The sequence below is a fragment of the Anas platyrhynchos genome, chromosome 9 (assembly GCF_047663525.1).
Source record: "Anas platyrhynchos isolate ZD024472 breed Pekin duck chromosome 9, IASCAAS_PekinDuck_T2T, whole genome shotgun sequence".
Lineage (NCBI taxonomy): Eukaryota > Metazoa > Chordata > Aves > Anseriformes > Anatidae > Anas > Anas platyrhynchos.
In genome coordinates this window covers 865,596-882,235 of record NC_092595.1, presented here as the reverse complement: position 1 = coordinate 882,235, position 16,640 = coordinate 865,596, and the positions used below count along the sequence as shown (strand labels likewise).

At 53.1% G+C, this 16,640-nt stretch overlaps 1 protein-coding gene across 2 annotated transcripts; it reads right to left on the bottom strand.

The window, feature by feature from the left end:
* Positions 1-718: 718 nt before the first annotated feature.
* On the bottom strand, positions 719-4,359 carry P2RY1 (purinergic receptor P2Y1). Of its 2 annotated transcripts, none has more exons than XM_027464296.3 (2): positions 4,117-4,359; positions 719-3,623 (listed from the first exon to the last, which is right to left on the bottom strand). In XM_027464296.3, exon 2 carries the CDS (start codon positions 3,553-3,555, stop codon positions 2,464-2,466), a length of 1,092 nt encoding a protein of 363 aa, XP_027320097.3. In that variant the 5' UTR covers positions 3,556-3,623; positions 4,117-4,359; the 3' UTR covers positions 719-2,463. The 2 variants fall into 2 exon arrangements, with proteins under 2 accessions (XP_027320097.3, XP_027320096.3); XM_027464295.3 differs by having other exon boundaries at positions 4,113-4,358.
* Positions 4,360-16,640: the final 12,281 nt, after the last annotated feature.

Below are 16,640 nucleotides of genomic sequence, written 5' to 3'. Positions count from 1 at the left end.
CTCGGGGGGGATTTTCCCCAGCAGGCTGTCTGTGCAGACAGGTGGGTTTCTCCTGCAGCATGCCAAACCTGGGGTCCCTGGGCTTGTACAATTTGGTTGCACTTGAACTATACACAGCGTAAGAGCCAGCCAACTTTGCCGTATTAGAGAGGCACACTGCAAAAAGACTTTGAGCAACTACAGAAGGACCAGCCTGGGTGCAAGGCTTTTGTTCTGCTGCGTCTCCGCGTTTAGGGCCTTTTTTAGGACATGACTTGGTGGAACATTTTATTTCCTAACTGAAAGAAAAAAGAGAAATAGACTACAAAACTCTGGGAGATGAATACAATTTTAAACCTAGAGAAGCAGATCCAGAGCGTATCATATTTTAATGTGCTCCCTCTGCTTAATTCATCTGCCATTCTAAACAAGATGTGCCTCGGCTGAATGAAGTCTCAAATAATCACATAATAGAAGAAGTCATTTATTCTGAACCAGTCTCATTCTCTGGTGATATAAATAGGCTGTGCTATTCTACAGTGTTTTGTCAGTAGGGATTAATTAGCAATTGACCCTTGGTTGGGATTTTTTCACTCTCTCCATTTTTCATCTTACAGTGCTAAATGGGATCTTAACATTGCTTCAAGAAGCTATGCTTCCTAAGCAGTAGTTTAATTTATCTCTAGGCTATATATTAGTAGTTTAATTTATCTCTAGGTTATATATCAAGAGTGAATAGTCAGGGTGGAATTGAGTTTATTATAAAGATGTTCTGTTAGAAGACACAGTAGTACAATGATTTAAACATGCTGTTAAATTTTCCATTAATGCCCAATTCTGAATATGAACACGGAGAACCACACTTTACATACTTTACATTTAGTTTTCTAATAAATAAGTTCAATAAATAGGGACTTTGCAGATTAAGAAGCTGTATGTCTGAACAGAAGCTGCTTTACAACGATGTCAAAAAGTAACGAGGCTACTCCTGTTTGTTACCAACCACTGAAAATCAGTAAGCAAAATATAAATATTTTACTCTTACTATGAAGACTGGAGGAATGAGGATCTGCTTAAATCACCCCTAGGATTACACAGAACTTAATTTTGTACACTAAATTTATCATTTAAAGCATGCCTTCATACTGCTTTTAACACACAATATTTTCAAACACATTTCTTAAAAATATGAGAAATGAATGACTGCCCATGTAAGGTTTCATCTGTGCTCTGATCACTAGCTCTTGTATTACACAACATTTCAGCTTGACTAATTTTAGATGACCTATTCCACATTTGGAGAAGATATACAACAAACGGGTAGATTTAGTCTGTAGTATATTGCAACATCTTGTTAATACAGTAATTTGTCACAATACCAAAAAATTAATTCCCTCCCAATTATTTATACATATATATAATATAAACCATATATATATCGTTTTTTATAGGTATATTCTTGGGAAACAACTTTCATGTTCTCTGTAAAGATTGCCAGGAACAGAAATATTCTCGCACCAAAAGAAACCGCAGGTGATGTAGTTCCACTCCTCTACAAGGCACGGCCAGTCCCAGCAGACACGTTTCTGGCGCTCTACCCGTAAAGACCTGCAGGACGACCGCAACCACGAGCGGCCAAGGGCAGGGGCTGCAGCACGCAGTGCCCAGGCAGGATCAGGCCGCCGGCCCCTGTGCACACACCGTGCTCCAGCAGCAGCTCACGGAGCGCACCGCTGCCCGCGGGTGCGAGGCAGGTGCCTGCACCAGCTCCCGGAGCCACCCACCCGCCCGCGCGGCGGTCTGCTGCGGGTTCCGTGTCTGCCACGAGCAGCCGCCGTGAACTGAAAGCATAATCATGCACACACGTCGGCAAGCCTATCTTTTGTAACACGCTGGCATTCGAAGACTGAATCATAAACGTTACCAAACTACCAAATAATTATCAACACTAGAAGTAGATGAAGAAATAATGAAACCGTAAAGGTGTGCCAGCCGCACCAGGACCGTGATTTACACACTTGTTTACAATGGCAAGCGAGAAAAAGGACAGCACCGAGGCTCGGTATGTGGACTGAGCATCAGAAGAGAAGATACTGCTCTTTCTTACTTTTATTTCCTATTTTTAAAGGGAGGCTAATGAAGATCGCTTTGAGTGTGGGAGACTAAGTCACTGAAACAGAAGCACTTTGATTGCTTTCTTCCTTTAGGGGATTTACTTCATTTTACTTTATCTGACACAAGTCAGAAAGAAACGAGAACATTGTAAGGAGAAGGAAAGCTGAATTTTGACATGTTATTCTCCATTAAGATTAAAGTTCTTCCACTTACTTTGTTAAGTTTTTTTCTAAGATCAGAAAAAGAGGCTTTATCTAAAATGAGTTTGAGAGACTGATAAATTTTCCTCACACACTTGTAGCACTATCGCGTCCTACTCTGTCAAAGTGGAGGATTTTTGCAAACCGTTCCCAAATCTTTCGCATTAATTCACAAACTTGTATCTCCATTCTGCTTATACTCTGATAAAATATTGAGAGTCATTTCCTCACTTTTGGACTGCACATTGTGTTCACTTCTTCGGGAGGATTTCCTGGTTGCCCTGGAAAGCCGCCTTCGAAAGGTGTCACCTGCCAGGAAATAAAGAATGGGGTCTACACAGCTGTTGAGGCTGGCCAGACCCCTCGTCACTTGGTAAGTGGCATAAACCTTATCGTTGAAGGCACACATTTGTGGAGTCTGAAAATCCACCCTGGCTCTTAGATTTAAGGTCTTCATCACGTGGAAGGGAAGATACGACACAGCAAAGACTGTCAACACAATAATAACCAGGTAAATCGACTTTCTCCTAAGAGGAGAGTTGTCCAAATCTTTGTAAATCAAAGCTTTCACAATTAGTCCGTAACAGCCAAGAATCACTATGAACGGGATGCAGAACATGAACACCGTGGTGCACATGCTGTAAATGAAGTAACTTCTCAGGTAATCATCGGTCGTGGTGTCGTAGCACGTGATGGTTTTATTTCTCCTTATCCCCGTTCCCGAGTAGAAGAGTATCGGCGAAATCACGGCCACCACGATGACCCAGACCAGGGTGCTGATGTAAACGGCGTTCTTCTTCTTCAGCCTCCCCAGCGACTTCAGGGGGTGCACGACGCCCGTGTACCTGTGCACGCTGATGCATGTTAGAAACAAAATACTGCCATAGAGGTTCACGTGGAAAATGAACCTCTGCAGTTTGCACATGATATCCCCGAAGATCCAGTCGGTTTTATTGAAGTAGTAAAAGATGAGGGCGGGCAGCGTCAAGACGTACAAGAAGTCGGCCAACGCCAGGTTGAACATGTAAACCGAGATGCCGCTCCAAGGCCTCATGTGGAAGACAAACATCCAGATCGCCACGCTGTTTCCCAAAAATCCAGTGATGAAGACTAGAATGTAGACGGTGGGCAGGTAGTAGAACTGGAAGCCGGTTTTGGTCAGGGAGCACTTGGTGGTGGCATTTCCCACCGGCCAGCCGCTGCCGGACAACAGGTTGGGTTCAGTTCCATTCAAAGCAGCAGAGATGAGGGCTTCGGTCATGATCTTTCCAGCAGGGTCACATAAGCCTGAGGTGAAGCAGCAAAGTCTCTACAGGGCCAGCGGCGCATCTGAAAGACAGCGACACAAGCGCAAAGGGAGCCTGGCGGGATGCACGGGCTGCCGGGCCGCCTTCCGAGCGCTCCCGCCGGGGGAGCCCACGCGTGCGGCTGGGCGCTGGGCTCGGCGCTGGGCTCCAAACCCCTCCCGGGGGGCGCCCCCTGCCCGCCGCGGCCACGGCACGGCTCGGATCGGATCGGATGGGCTCGGCTCGGCTCGACACGGCGAGGCTGGACGGGACGGGACGGGACGGGACGGGACGGGACGGGACGGGAGGCGCGGAGCGCGCACCGAGAGCGCGGCGGCGGCCGCCCCGGGACGCGGCGCAGCTCCGGGCGGCGGTGCCGCGGGTGGGGGGCACCGGGGGTACCGGGGATGGGGGCACCGCCGCTCCGCCCGCGCCCCTCCGCCCCGCTCCGCTCCGCTCCCCCCCGCAGCCCCCGGGCAGCCGCCGCCGCCCTCGCCCCCCGCCGCCCCCCGCGCCCCCCCGGCGCCCCCACCTGCCTCCCGCTCGGCTCCGCTCTCGGCCGGGGCGCGGCGTCCCGCCCGCGGCTGCCATGGCCGGGCCGGTCCCGTGTCGGGGCCGGGGCTGCTGGCGGGTGGGCGGCCGGGAGCCGCGGGACGGCCCCTGCCTGGCGCCGCCGCGGGGAGCGCGGCCGCAGCCCCGGTGCCGCGGGAGGCTCCGCGCCGGCCGCGGGCGGGGGCGGGCGGGGGCCGGGGGGGGCCGGCTCCCGGCGCCGGCTCTGCCCAGGGGCGCGCCGCCCGCCCCCCGCACCGCCCTCGCCCGCAGCCGGGCGGCGCTCGGGGCCGCTCCCCGCCCTCGCCCTGCCGGGGCCGGGGCCGCCCGGGGACCCTCCCCCCGGGCAAACGGATACCCCCCGGGACAGACAGACGCCCCCCCGGGACAGACAGACCTTCCCCCGGCGCCCCTCCCGCCGCCCACCCACGCGGGACACGGTCGCGGGTGGGCCCGGCCCCGGCGAGCCCCCGGTGCTCGGTGCTGCGGGGGGCAGCGGCTCCCTGGAGCCCCCCGGGGGGGCCCGGCCGGTGGCAACCTGCTGGCTCCGGCGCACCGAGCCCCGGGCTGCTCCCAGCTGAAAGCTGCGCCTGAGCCGGAGGGCTGCTGGTGCCTCATGAATATGTATTCCTCTCTCAAACTTTTGAGGCTGCCTGAATGATAAAACTACTTTGTCGGGAGAGCTTAATTGGGAAATCAGCTGCGCATTGTGCCCCTGTAGGAATATGCAAGTGGCTGCAGATGGAGTCGCCAAGTTGGCATTTACTCGGGGCCAAGTTACGCAGACTACAGCTTTGAAGCAACTTCTTAGATTTTGTAATAATAAGACCTTTTCTTCTTATACATTCATGTTTTTTCTTTTTGTACTCATCCACTGGCTGCACATTTACCGTGAAGAATCGTTTTAGTTTTAATACAATTGAATATGGAGAGAAAGGAAGGCTAGGGAGGGACCGAGACAAGCACAGCAGCACCTGTGAAGAATGGATTGTAAAAAAAAAAATAAAAAATTGCTAAACTGTTCAGTGGTGCCCTCTAGGATTTTAAAGTGCTAACAAAAATTACTCCTCAGCCACAGCATTGCCACAAGAGAAAGCGCCCAGCCCACAGAGCAGACATGCGAGGAGCACAGTATAACAGGGTCAAGCCCACAGTGCTCATTTATAAAAACATCATCTTGCTCCCCGGAGAATCAGCTGCACGGCCAAAACCAGAGTTTATTTGAATAAAGGACTTGGATTATCGTGTTAAAAATTAAAATGGAACAATCAAAGCAATGTTATTAGCACACAAGAGGTCCTTCAGTTTATCTTTCGCTGTGCAATTGTTATTTCATTAGCGATTTTGTCAGGCCCATTGCTAACGCCTCACTTCTTTTGGCAGCTCTCGAATTCTGTCTTGAGAACATTTTGAGTCATGCTGAAGCAGCACTGATAGCATCAGTAAACACGCACCACGATCTGCAGCCTGCTTGCTGCTGTGAGCTGAGCAGCGCCGGAAAGCCAAGCGGCGGAGCCGAGAGGTCAGTGCCCCAGCGCTGCCCAACACAAACCGGGGCGGGGGCGGCTGCTGGTGCCTGCTCGCTGCGCTGCCGGACCCTGTGCCCGTGCTGGTGTGCCCCAAGGAGCCCCGCATCTGTTCTCATGGGGCCTTTCAGCCTTCTCTTGGATTGGGCTTGTGAGCAGAGCTGTGAAAGGGGCCGTGGTTCATTTACACGAGACCCTGAGAAGCACGAAGTCACCAGCGCAGGGGTGCTCAGCAGCGTGTGCTGATGTGTCCCGGTCTGCCCAGGCACCCAGGGCAGTGGTTCCCCCGACGCCAGGTATCCAGCTCCAGCACAAAGTCACGGCTGTGTGGAAGTGGCACCTCTGCTGGTGTGATGTTCCTGTAGGGCTGGTAGGCATATTGAGGAAGGATACGAATAACCTGAAGGTCAAAGGGAATCTCCACCAGTCATGCTGCTTCACATCACCCGGCTACAGCTCAGTTCATCCATTACTGAAGACTCCAAGCTCACATTTACAATCTGGTCTGAGAATCTGCAGTGTCTTTTCTATGCCAGGGCAGGATTTTCCAAGAGACCGACCTCATCCTTCTAACTTTCTTGAGTGCCCCCTCATTTTTCAGGGTGGGAGCTACAGCGATGCAAGGGTGCTGCTCACGTGCATCGTGCTGCTGCCTGCCCTGTGGCTTCTGGCAGCACCCTCAGGGTGCCCACGCATGGCTCCGGCTTCTCCTGGTTAGGAACCTGTGCCAGCAGCTGGCCAGGTGCTGCCACGTGCCACCAGCAGCAGCACCTTTCCAGAACAACACTTGTCCTTGCTCAGAACATGGGAAGAGACGTTTCCCTTCTCTGCACATTTTTTAAATCCCTGGCATTCTTGTCTCCTTTATTGCTCCTGCTTCATCCAGGCTTCCCTTTTCCCTTTATGCACCCCAGTTAATGCAGCGGCTCGATATCTGGCTCTTTGCTGAGCATTGCCCACCCCACCTGGTAGCTCTGCCTTCCTTACTTTGCCCCTCTTCTGCCAGCCGGGGGCCAGTCCCACTCCTGATGGGGGGCAGAGGGAGGCAAGCACAGGGCGGGGAGGCTCCCTCCTCCGCTGCTCCTCGGCACCACGGACCTGCCAAGGACACTGCCACTGCCCTGTGCCACCAGAGGTCCATGAGCAGCCACTGTCCCTCCTGCTTCATCCCCAGCGCATGTCTCGGCACCTCCCTTCAGAGCCTGGCAGTGCTGGGAGTGGAAATCTCACGTACTGCTAAGTGTGCACATCCTGCCTGCAGTGCTTCAACAGTTAAAGGTCCAAGCTCTTAAGTGAGTAAAGAAAAAGGCATATTTTTTAGCAGCCATACTGTTACATGACTTCATCTGCAGCCAGCAAATTAGCGTCTTCCTGCTTGTATCACTAATCTGTTCTTATTTTGGAGCACAACCATAAAACATGTTACATTAGCACCTTTTCCTCCATAACTCCAGCATATGCTTTTGTAGCTGAATAGGTTTCTAGCTGGTGTAGCTGAAGCTGAATTCCTTCCAGCTTTGCCTCTTAACGCACTTTCTGCAAAATCTAGGATTTTATACCACTGATTTCCATTAAACTGAATGTTTTGTTCTTTTAACAGCTGATTTAACTCAAAGGGATGATGTATCCCTAACCAGAGAAGAAAGCACACTAGCGAGCAAATGGAAATTCCCAGTCAGCCCAATTAATGCTGAACTATAGCAGTGTGTGGGTGTGCGAAGGGAACGGGCTGGACATAAATCCAGCTGTTGCTACCTGTTAGTTTTGGTTAGCAAAACTTAGGCACAGATTTCAGTATTTCAGTGTGCCAGTAAGAAAAATGGACCCGAACCGGCCTCGGGCTGAGATCCATAGATCACTGCAACGCCTGCTTGTGGTGGAGCTGAATGTGTGTGCGGACACACACAGGAACATCCCCCCGTGTGGGGCGGGTGGGGACAGGCACCGGGGGGCTGCCAGCGCCTGCTTGCCCTGCCTGGAGAGGAAGCCCCCACCATCCCCGAGATCCAGACCCCTGAGATTCAGCCCCCCCTTGCTGCCTCGGCAAGGGCCAAGCGGTGCCCGGGCTGCCCCACACACCGTGTGTGCCCCGCAGCCACGGCAGGCGCTGCCCGAAGGCTGAGCTGCCCCTAGTCCCTACCCCCCCATACTGCCTGGGTGTGTGACGTGCTTGCCAGGCGTTATTTTTTGTCTCCGTGTTCATGGCTCCCCTTACCTGCTGTACTTCTGAGCAGCCGCCTGCACACAGCTGAGAGCTGGGGAAATTTTGGCTTGAAGGATTCGGGCAAACGCATCTTCGTACAAAAAAAGGGAAGCTCATCCTTGTCTGTCTAAAAATACCTTAAAATACATAGAAAACAGACTGTTAGCAATGGCTATTTACACCATCTCCTGTTTTCCTGCCAGCTCTAGCTTCGCATGCTGAAAATGCCCAGGTATGGCCTGAACTTGTGAGTGAACATATTTGGAACATTTTGGGGGTGAGCAGATAGGTACGGGGAAAGTTGCTTCTGTGCTGAGTGTGAGCAATTCCTGCTGCCCTCCTACAGGAACTTGTGGCCATTAGCAACTGAGGCAGAAGGCTGGAGGCTGGCAAGGAAGCGGTGTACAGGACAGAAATACCCGTAGCACTGCAGACAAAAGCAGTTCTGGCCGTGGTAGCAGGCACCGCAGTGGAGCCCTGCCCGTGCACACTGGGTGGGGAGGGCTGTGCCCGCTGCGGGTGGTGGCTGTCCCTCCGTGCCCTGGCACAGCACCGCCAGCAAGACCCGTGTGTTGTGGGCAGCCCGGCGCCTCTCCTGGCCCACCACATCACGCTCCTTCACACTGGGTGACATGAGCAAAGCACCTGCCTGAAAACCCCGTGCGTGTGCATCTCTGAACCCCTTCAAACCCTAATCAGTTTTGGAGTCACGGATTTTGCAGGTTCACTTCGCAGAGGCTTGTAAAATCTCCCCCAAGAGGTGCCTAGCGCTCCTTTTCCCACCCCTGAAGGGCCGTCACGGTGGGTTTCTGTGCTCTGTTGTGGTTCCAGCCCCAGCTCGCCCGAGCGGAGCAAGGCAGCAGCCAGCTGGATGCAGCACACGAGCCAGGTGCCCCGAAAAGCTGGGGCAGGGGCAGCGGGTGGCACAGACCCCGACCCCGCACTGCTGCAGCTCCAGCCGAGCCCTGGCACGGTCACGGGCCCTGCTCAGCCCTGCAAGCCTCAGCTGCCTTTGTGTGCCCTTCCTTGGAAAGGAAACCTGGGAAATGGCAGTTGAAGAGCTGATAAGGATTTTCAGGCATGTCTGTTGCAGATATGACATGCACTGCTGGCTGAGAGCGAGCCTGAGCTGAGCTGCCGCCCCGCTCACAGAAACTGCCAGCAGAAGCCGTTCCCGAAGCTCAGCTGGTGCTTTTGCCAACAACATCTCTGCTTCTCTGCTGCGCTGCCCTCTGTGCTTGCTGTCCCTGCGGATCAGAAGTCGCCGTCCTTACTGCTGCTCGTGGAGGCTCGGTCCCCAACTGGGGGGTGACAAAATCCTGCGGTCACAGGGTCCTGGAGGAGACGCACCCCAGCGCGTGCTGCTCAGGCTCAGAAGCTCCTCTCCCCCGCCCCAGCGAGAGGAGAGTGCGCCTGTGTGCATTTTTAATATCTGAACTGACATTTTGCTGTCTTGAAAACAAAAGCTGTTCACGGGCTAATTAGCGAGAGATGCACACAGCAGAACGCAAGCCCCAAGGAGCTGCAGAGTCCCAACAGTGGGTGAACTTTGGAAGACAGAACGACACAGTGTTGAGCACGAAGGGTTATAATTTCATATTTATGGTTAGATTATAGATAGATTGTAATTTTATAATCAATAAAGGGTATGTCATGAAAGGAAAGCAAGAGAAATCAGAGTGCTTTATCTGTAACTGGAGTGCTTTATCTGTAAGGCCCAACAGACACCCAGCACGACTCTCGTATGTTCCCACACAGATGAATTATATGGCTTCTCTTCTCCCTCTTTGCCTTTAGTAACGTTATAAACCAACTAAACCTTCTTAAAATTATGAACCAAAAAAACCACTGAACTGCCGTGCCGGAATGCCTTCTGTGTTTCAGCAAATGCAAACGGTTTCGGATCAGCCCTGCCGCTGCGATAGCCGTGCGGTACAGCCCGGCAATAACTAGAGTTAATGGCAGTGACTTACCAGTCCTAGCTGAACTGCTACACTTCCGGAGGCTAAAGATAACAGTATGCTGGGGAACTTGTTCTAATTACAGCAGGGAGCATCTTGCCTGCTTTCTGTATTGCCATTTTAAATTGAAATCACTATTCTCCAAAGAAAAGGTCTTTTGTTCAGCTACCAGCCACGAGAGACAATTCTACTGAGCTTTAATAGTGCGTTAACGCTCGCATTACGCAGTTTCCTCAAATGGCCGTAAGACAAACAGGCAGGAAACAGTGAAGATCGCAAAATTAAGTATTTCAATTAAGCACTTGCTACCTCATGTGCCGAGGGGAATGAACGTGGCGCTCGCTCTGAGGTGCTGCAGTGAAGCGCATGAGGCAGGTGTCCCCGCTGCAGGGGCAGCCCGGGGGGGGATCAGGGTCCCTTTGGGTGCCTGCTGCCTCCTTCCAGCCCTGCTCAGCTCCCCCAGAACCCTGTGCACCCCCACATCCATGCTGCTGCTGCATTGGGACCGAATTTCTCCATGCAGCCGAGCCCCTGCGCCTCCCACCCTGGCTCTGCTGCAGGAACTGGCTCTGGTTTACGCCGGAGGCAGCTTTGGCACAGGTCCTCACCTCCTACCCCAGGGCAAGTTTCAGCTCTGCTCTGCCTGCCAGGGGTGCCCGTGTCTGAGGGGTACGACAGGCACCGGTACCAGCTCTGGAACAGAGGGAGGCAAACATTATTTAGCAAATACCTGTAATTGCATCGCTGGCAAATCATGGCAATGGTAAACAGCATCTGCTAATGTTTAGCAGATGTCAGAAAATATGATAATATTGGATTTTCAGTCAAGTTTCCCTTTTGGTATTTCTTTATAAACCCGTTTAAGTGTAGGCAAAATTGTTTCTTGACATTTTTATATGGTATTTGGATCAGGTCATTTATGTGGTTAAAATAAATTTTATCAACATTAAAATTACAGGAGTTCTAAAACCAGAAGACATTTTCAGTGGCCAAACTTTCTCACTGTGTATGAAACACCAGAAAGAAGATTTTAAAACCGATCTGAAAAAAAAATTGTAAAAGCTAAGGTTAAAAAATCAGAGAATAATAATAATATGATAGGCGAAAATCTAGTGTATTGTCTATGGATCAGAGGCTGCAACAACAGCAGTTTAAAAGGAGCAAGTGAACTCTTGTTGCTGGTAGCAAACATTACACAACAAAGCCCTTCTGAGCTTTTATCCACCAGCTTTGCTTTGTTTTGTGCCCACAATTTCTTTCCTGATCAGTTCTAAATTAGTTGGTGACAGAAGCAGGGCCCCTGGGAGCGGCCCCCCCGCAGGCTCCTTCCCGCACGCTGCTGTCCAAAGGGCCTGACCCAGGAAAGGAAGGGCCTCAAAAATAGCACTGATGGAAATGGAAACTAAGTTATTCGGCTTAGTGCTGCTGCATCATGAAATCCAGGCATTTTTAGCTTTCTTGATGCCATTATTCTATTTCATTTTATTTTGGGAATATGTGAAAACACAGTAATGACGAAGAAGTGCCAGGAGTTCAAGCTAAGTGTTGGAAGCCTCTCTTTTTGGACTCTCTCGTGACAGGTTTGAAGCAGATCAGGGCAGGAGCACCCCGAGCAGTAAGGCTGCTCCGGTGCCTGGGCTGGCAAGCCCTCTTTCATGCCTCCTGCAGCTATTGTTGCCGTTCTCATTATCCTGCCATCTCCACCTCTCGCAGCCACTCCAGGCTCCTTCTCCGAGCGCTGCTGCTCCGACACGGCCACCCGGCTCCTTATTCCTGGCTGTGTGGGTCGCAGGCACCTCCAATGGCTGGGAGGGGAGACCTCGCAGCTGTGTGCCCGAGCACCCTGATGGCCATGGGCCCAGCAGTCCTACACAGCTCCAACACCTCTGACAGCTCGAGGTAAATCAGGCAATTCCCACTGACAATTAGGAATGAGGTGATGCTAAGGAATCAGAAAGAGAGATATCAATACCTGGAAGGGGGGGGAAGGGGGGAAGTGGGGGGGAGAAAAAAAAAAAAAAGGGCATAACAAAAAGGAAAAAGCAACGCCAAGTGAGGCACGCTGATAACGAATACCCTGGCAATCATTACTAAGGCCGTTTCTAATTTAACGTACAGTCACAGCTCCACAGCTTCAGATTAAGCTACAAAAGCCGGAGCACTGTACTTATGGTAGGAAGTGGCAGTGCTGCAGGGACTTTTCTGTCACCAAGTCCCCAGCTCCCTTGTTTAAATCCTGCCTACAGACAGCCTCACCTGGCTTCCCCCTGATGGGAGCTGCAGCACCTTGCTCCACGCTCGCCCTTCCTGCTGTCCCCCTATTGCAGGAGCTGGCCCTTTGCTCAGGAGATGCCCGGGGAGAGGGAACTGGTGTTGGCCATGGAGACCCCCAGGAGAGGGAGATAAATGAGGCCTGGAGCATCCAAACCATGAGGTGCTCCCCCGAGATGGTTCAGGCAACCCAAGCAGACTTCCCGTCCCCGCTGGTGACTCTGGGGCTCTTTTCTCCCCCCGAAGAGCAGGTCAGCTCACCCCGGCCGTGCTGCAGCCCGCCGATGGCCAGCAGTGCCAGCTCATCTCCTCCTTTCTGCCTGCACCCGCTAATGCTTTCCATCCCCGTAATGAGCGTTTATTGAGCTCTTAAGGGATTAACCTTTGGCTTTCAAAATTGGAGCTTCAGAAGCTTATTTCAGGAGCCTACTCTAAAAATATACCGGAGAAAAATAATTGGAAATACAGAATCTGTTTTATAATCTCTAGAATTTATCTAGAGAATCTGTCATCAAGGAAAAATACCTCTGTTAATGTTCAAACACGAGTATGTTTGTTGTTGCTCAGGCCTTTTAGAGTTATTAATGATTGATTTTAATGTCTTGTATTTAATGGGGGGAAGATCAGCCCTGACTTAGAAACATAATGAGCCTGTGTAGAAAGGCAAAAAACTCTGAGTGTTTCTATCTGCCACTTTGATTCCCAACACGATAAAGCCAAGAACAAAGACGGGTGGGTGCGGGCAGACAGCCCCCCCTCCCAGAGCCGCGGCGGGGTCCGTGCCGCAGCGGGGCAGGCTCACGGTGCTGTGTGCTGCAGGGGGCTCGGGAGGGGGCTGGGGGGCAACAGCAGCAGCACCCCCAGCCTGCAGGGCCCTGGGCTGCCCCCAGCACACCCTGTCCCCATCCTGCTGCTCCCAGGGCACTCCTGCCCCTGTGCCTGCACTAGGGATGGGACAGCGAGGGCTCGGCTGCTTCTGGAGCCGGGGGGACTTGGATTGCGCCCCCAGCCTGCACCCACCTGCTCGCCTCTTTCTTCCTGTACCTGTGACCCTTAAGAAACTGTATCAGCACACATAATCGTAATTTTTGCCAATCTTGGTGTGACACAGTGGTAAACATGGAGAAAATGAGAGGTCTGCTGCCCACGGCTGCGTGGTTTTACAGGGGCGAGCAGTGAATGCAAACTGCTTCAGCCTTGCCGGGCACTGCGGTGTGCGGCCCTGCCAGCGCCGTGCTGCCGCGGGCGTTAAGTGCTGGGCTGAATCCCCGCTGTCTGGACGAGGGAAGAGCAGAGAACTATTCCTGGTGATCGCTCCTTCGCTCAGACAGCCTGGGCGTTGCTGCCGGCTGCTTCTCCCCTTATCTCCAAGCGAGGAGAGTCACGGTGACAAAGGGGGGAAAACAATTCCTGCAGCCTGATTCACTGAAAAGGAAGAAAAAATGGCAGTGGGAGGCAGAGAGAGGTCTGCATAAAACAACCACACAGGCAGTCGGTTGGCACGGTCCCGGTGCACAGGCTGACACCACTCGGTGCTCACGCTGCAGGCGTGCCCCTGCCCCTGTGCAGCCGTGTGAGGCTCTGCCCCCACCCCATTGGGGCATACAGGGCTTTGGGGAGTGCTGGAAGCTGCGGTGTGAATGCTGGCTGAAGGACGGGCTTGTGACAGGGATGGGAGGCAGGGGAAAACTCTGCAGTGCCCGAGGGGTGGTGCTGGGGTCCCCGGCTCGGGGCTGGGGGCACTGCACACGTGTGGGGTTAAACCAGGAGGGCAGCACGGCTTCAGCACATGGTGCTGCCCCACACCTGAGCCCTTTCGCCAGTATATGGGGGAGGAAAACTGATGCCATTTTCCTACAGCCCAACTGTGCTGGGGCTCAGGGTCAGGGCCCTGCACAGCGGGCCTTCTGCAGCCCCTTCCAGCACCGGGGAGGCCTTCTGCCCCTTCCACGGCCGCCCTGTCCCAGCCCTGTCCCCAATACACCGGGTATCCCAAGCCCTGGGGCCGGCCTTGCTTGGTGCTTTCAGCAGACGGAGTCAAGTAGGTGCCAGGCGACAAGAGGAGCTCTCTGGGCAGCCAAGCAGGACGCCGTCTCCCAGCGTGGTTGTGCTGTTCCTGGCAGGAAGGCACCCCCAGCTGCCCTAATGGAAACAAATACCTGCCTGCTACAGGTGCTAATGAGGCTTCGTGTGTTTGGCTAAAGAACCTGCTGCAGGATCCGTGCCAAGTCCCCCTGCTCCTGGTTGCAGCAGAGAAAATAGCAGCCAGGGCAAAGGCTCGGTGCTTTTGTAGTGTAAGGAGAGAATAGCGATCACCTTGCCAAGCTGACTGGCCAAATAATGAGATTGAATCTCTGAAGTCATAATTTTGTGGTTAACTGAACAGGACTAATTCTGTGTAAACTGACTGGTCTAATTACTGGCCACAGCTCTAGAAAAGCCTGTGAACATGTGGCTGGCAGCCTGTCCCAGCAATCGCCGTGCCCCCCTGCCCTCCCCAGGCTGGACCGGCAGTGAGTGCCGTGCGCCCGTCCCCTCGCCAGGAGCACAGCCTGGCACTGTGTGAGCAGGACCTCCCAGCGATGTTATTCTGCCCCAGATCATGAGCACAACGACTGGGGTTGGCAGCCCAAAACACTTGCCAGTGTCACTGTTCCCTGCCACCAAGACACCACGCAGCAGGACAGGGTCAGGAGCGTTCCCCCGTGGGCCCGCGGCTCTGCTCTGCAGGCAGACCTGGGGAGGCAACCCGAAGGGCAGGGCGGGAGGAAACCCATCGCTCTGCAGCCTCTCAAAAGGCGAGGTGACACGTCTGTGTTGGGGAGGCTAGCTTGCTGTGTGAGTTATCTGGGTCAGCTCTTTCAGGCCCAGCATTTAATGGGTTCCCCCGCACAGCTCGGCTGTCGGCGTGGCTGGGCGGCCGGCGCGTGCTGACGAGCCGGAGCACACCGGTGTGCTCAGCTGGATGGAGCCGGGAATCAGAGCTGTGAATGTATTTGCTCAGGAACGCAGCAGCTCCTGCTTGCTAGCACATTGAAGGATCTGTCAGGGAAATTTACGCTGCGCTGTGGCAGAAGCTGATCGTGCAGCGCCTGTGTGAGGATGGCCACCGGGTGGGATACCCGGTGCAGGCCGGTGCCACAGCACCTGCTGCACTGTGCTCAGCAGGAAGGAAATCACAGCACAGCACAAAGACGCTGGTGCTCCTGGAGGCTGAGACAGGTTAAACCTCAGTCCTTGGCCAAATACAAGACGCAAAGGCCTGATGTGGCAACCAGTGACTGGTAAGCACGGTGCTGCAGGCCTGGGGGCGTCCCGGGGCTGCAGGGCTGCACGCTGGTGGGGTTGGGCACGGCAGCACTTGCAGCCCCTCCGGCTGCAGGCCTCCAGCCCTGGCAGCACAGCAGAAAATGGGCGGCTGTGTTCCCTGCATCCCTCCGGGTCTTGCACGAGCAGCATCTTCAGGGCTGAAGCCAAAGCGATTCGTGTTCAGGTGATGCAGATCCCCAGAAGGCCCCCAAAAGGATTTGAAACCTGGCCACTTTTCTTTGACGAGTTTTCTTCAATATTCACTATAGTAAAACTTGCTGAGAAGGTGGGGAGAAAAAAGCTGGATGCCCAGACTGCCTGGCTCCAGCGGCTGCCCCAGCACCCGAGCACCATGGGGCTGCCGAGGTGGGGCCCCCCCAGCCACTGCCAGGACCTCAGCCCTCGGTGCCCCCCTTGTTTTCCTGAGCCCCTGCCAACCTGCCCCACTACTGCGGGCATCCTGTGTGCCACTTCCCACTTCACTGGTGTGCTCTCCTTCAGTGCATAAAAAATGATTTTTTTAATGATTTTTTTTTTTTTTAAAAGCAGTGATTAATATTAAAGTGCAAATCCTTGGGGCTTGTTTAAAAAATGGCAGAGCCTTTGAAGAGGCAAATACTAAAGTGCACCAAAGCACGCAATTTAATTTATATTATCTTGTTTAAATTAATGCTGGGTTTTAAAAGGATGTTTAAAATCGGGACAAAGAAGTCGCTGGCAGTGTTCGCTGTGGCACTTAGGGTTAATAGGCTTTTGTCAGAAATGTAAAAATAAATAAAAGTTCTTCTAGCGGTTGCACCGATCATTTCGTAATGAAACCAGGCAGGCAGGCGAACTTCCTTTCAGTGAAAATAGAGCACAGAAAAAATGACAGGCTCGTGGTTATTTGCTTTAGATTTTGAGATGAAATTATGGCAGCTATTTTGCTCTTCAGAACATGAGGCCTCGAATTAATAGAGTTCATAGAAGATGAATATTCAATTATCCTGGTTTGGGGTTTTTCTTGTGGCTGGGGCTGCAGCAAAAGCAGCCGCTCCTTGTGGGAGCTTCCTCCCGCGAGCACGGCTGTCCCAGGTGCTGTCTGCCAGGTGCTCCTGTACCAAACGTGGTTTTCCAGCAGGAACATTTTTCAACGCATTCATCCAGCCCAGGATTTCTCTGCAGAGCCCCGGCCCCGCAGCCAAAAAGCAGGGCGCGAAAACCGGCAGCTAAACGTGGCGGGACAGGGAAAGGAGTGGTTG

Bases quoted from the DNA above. Each gene is read 5' to 3' on its own strand.
- P2RY1 (XM_027464296.3), bottom strand. From the start codon at position 3,555: ATGACCGAAGCCCTCATCTCTGCTGCTTTGAATGGAACTGAACCCAAC.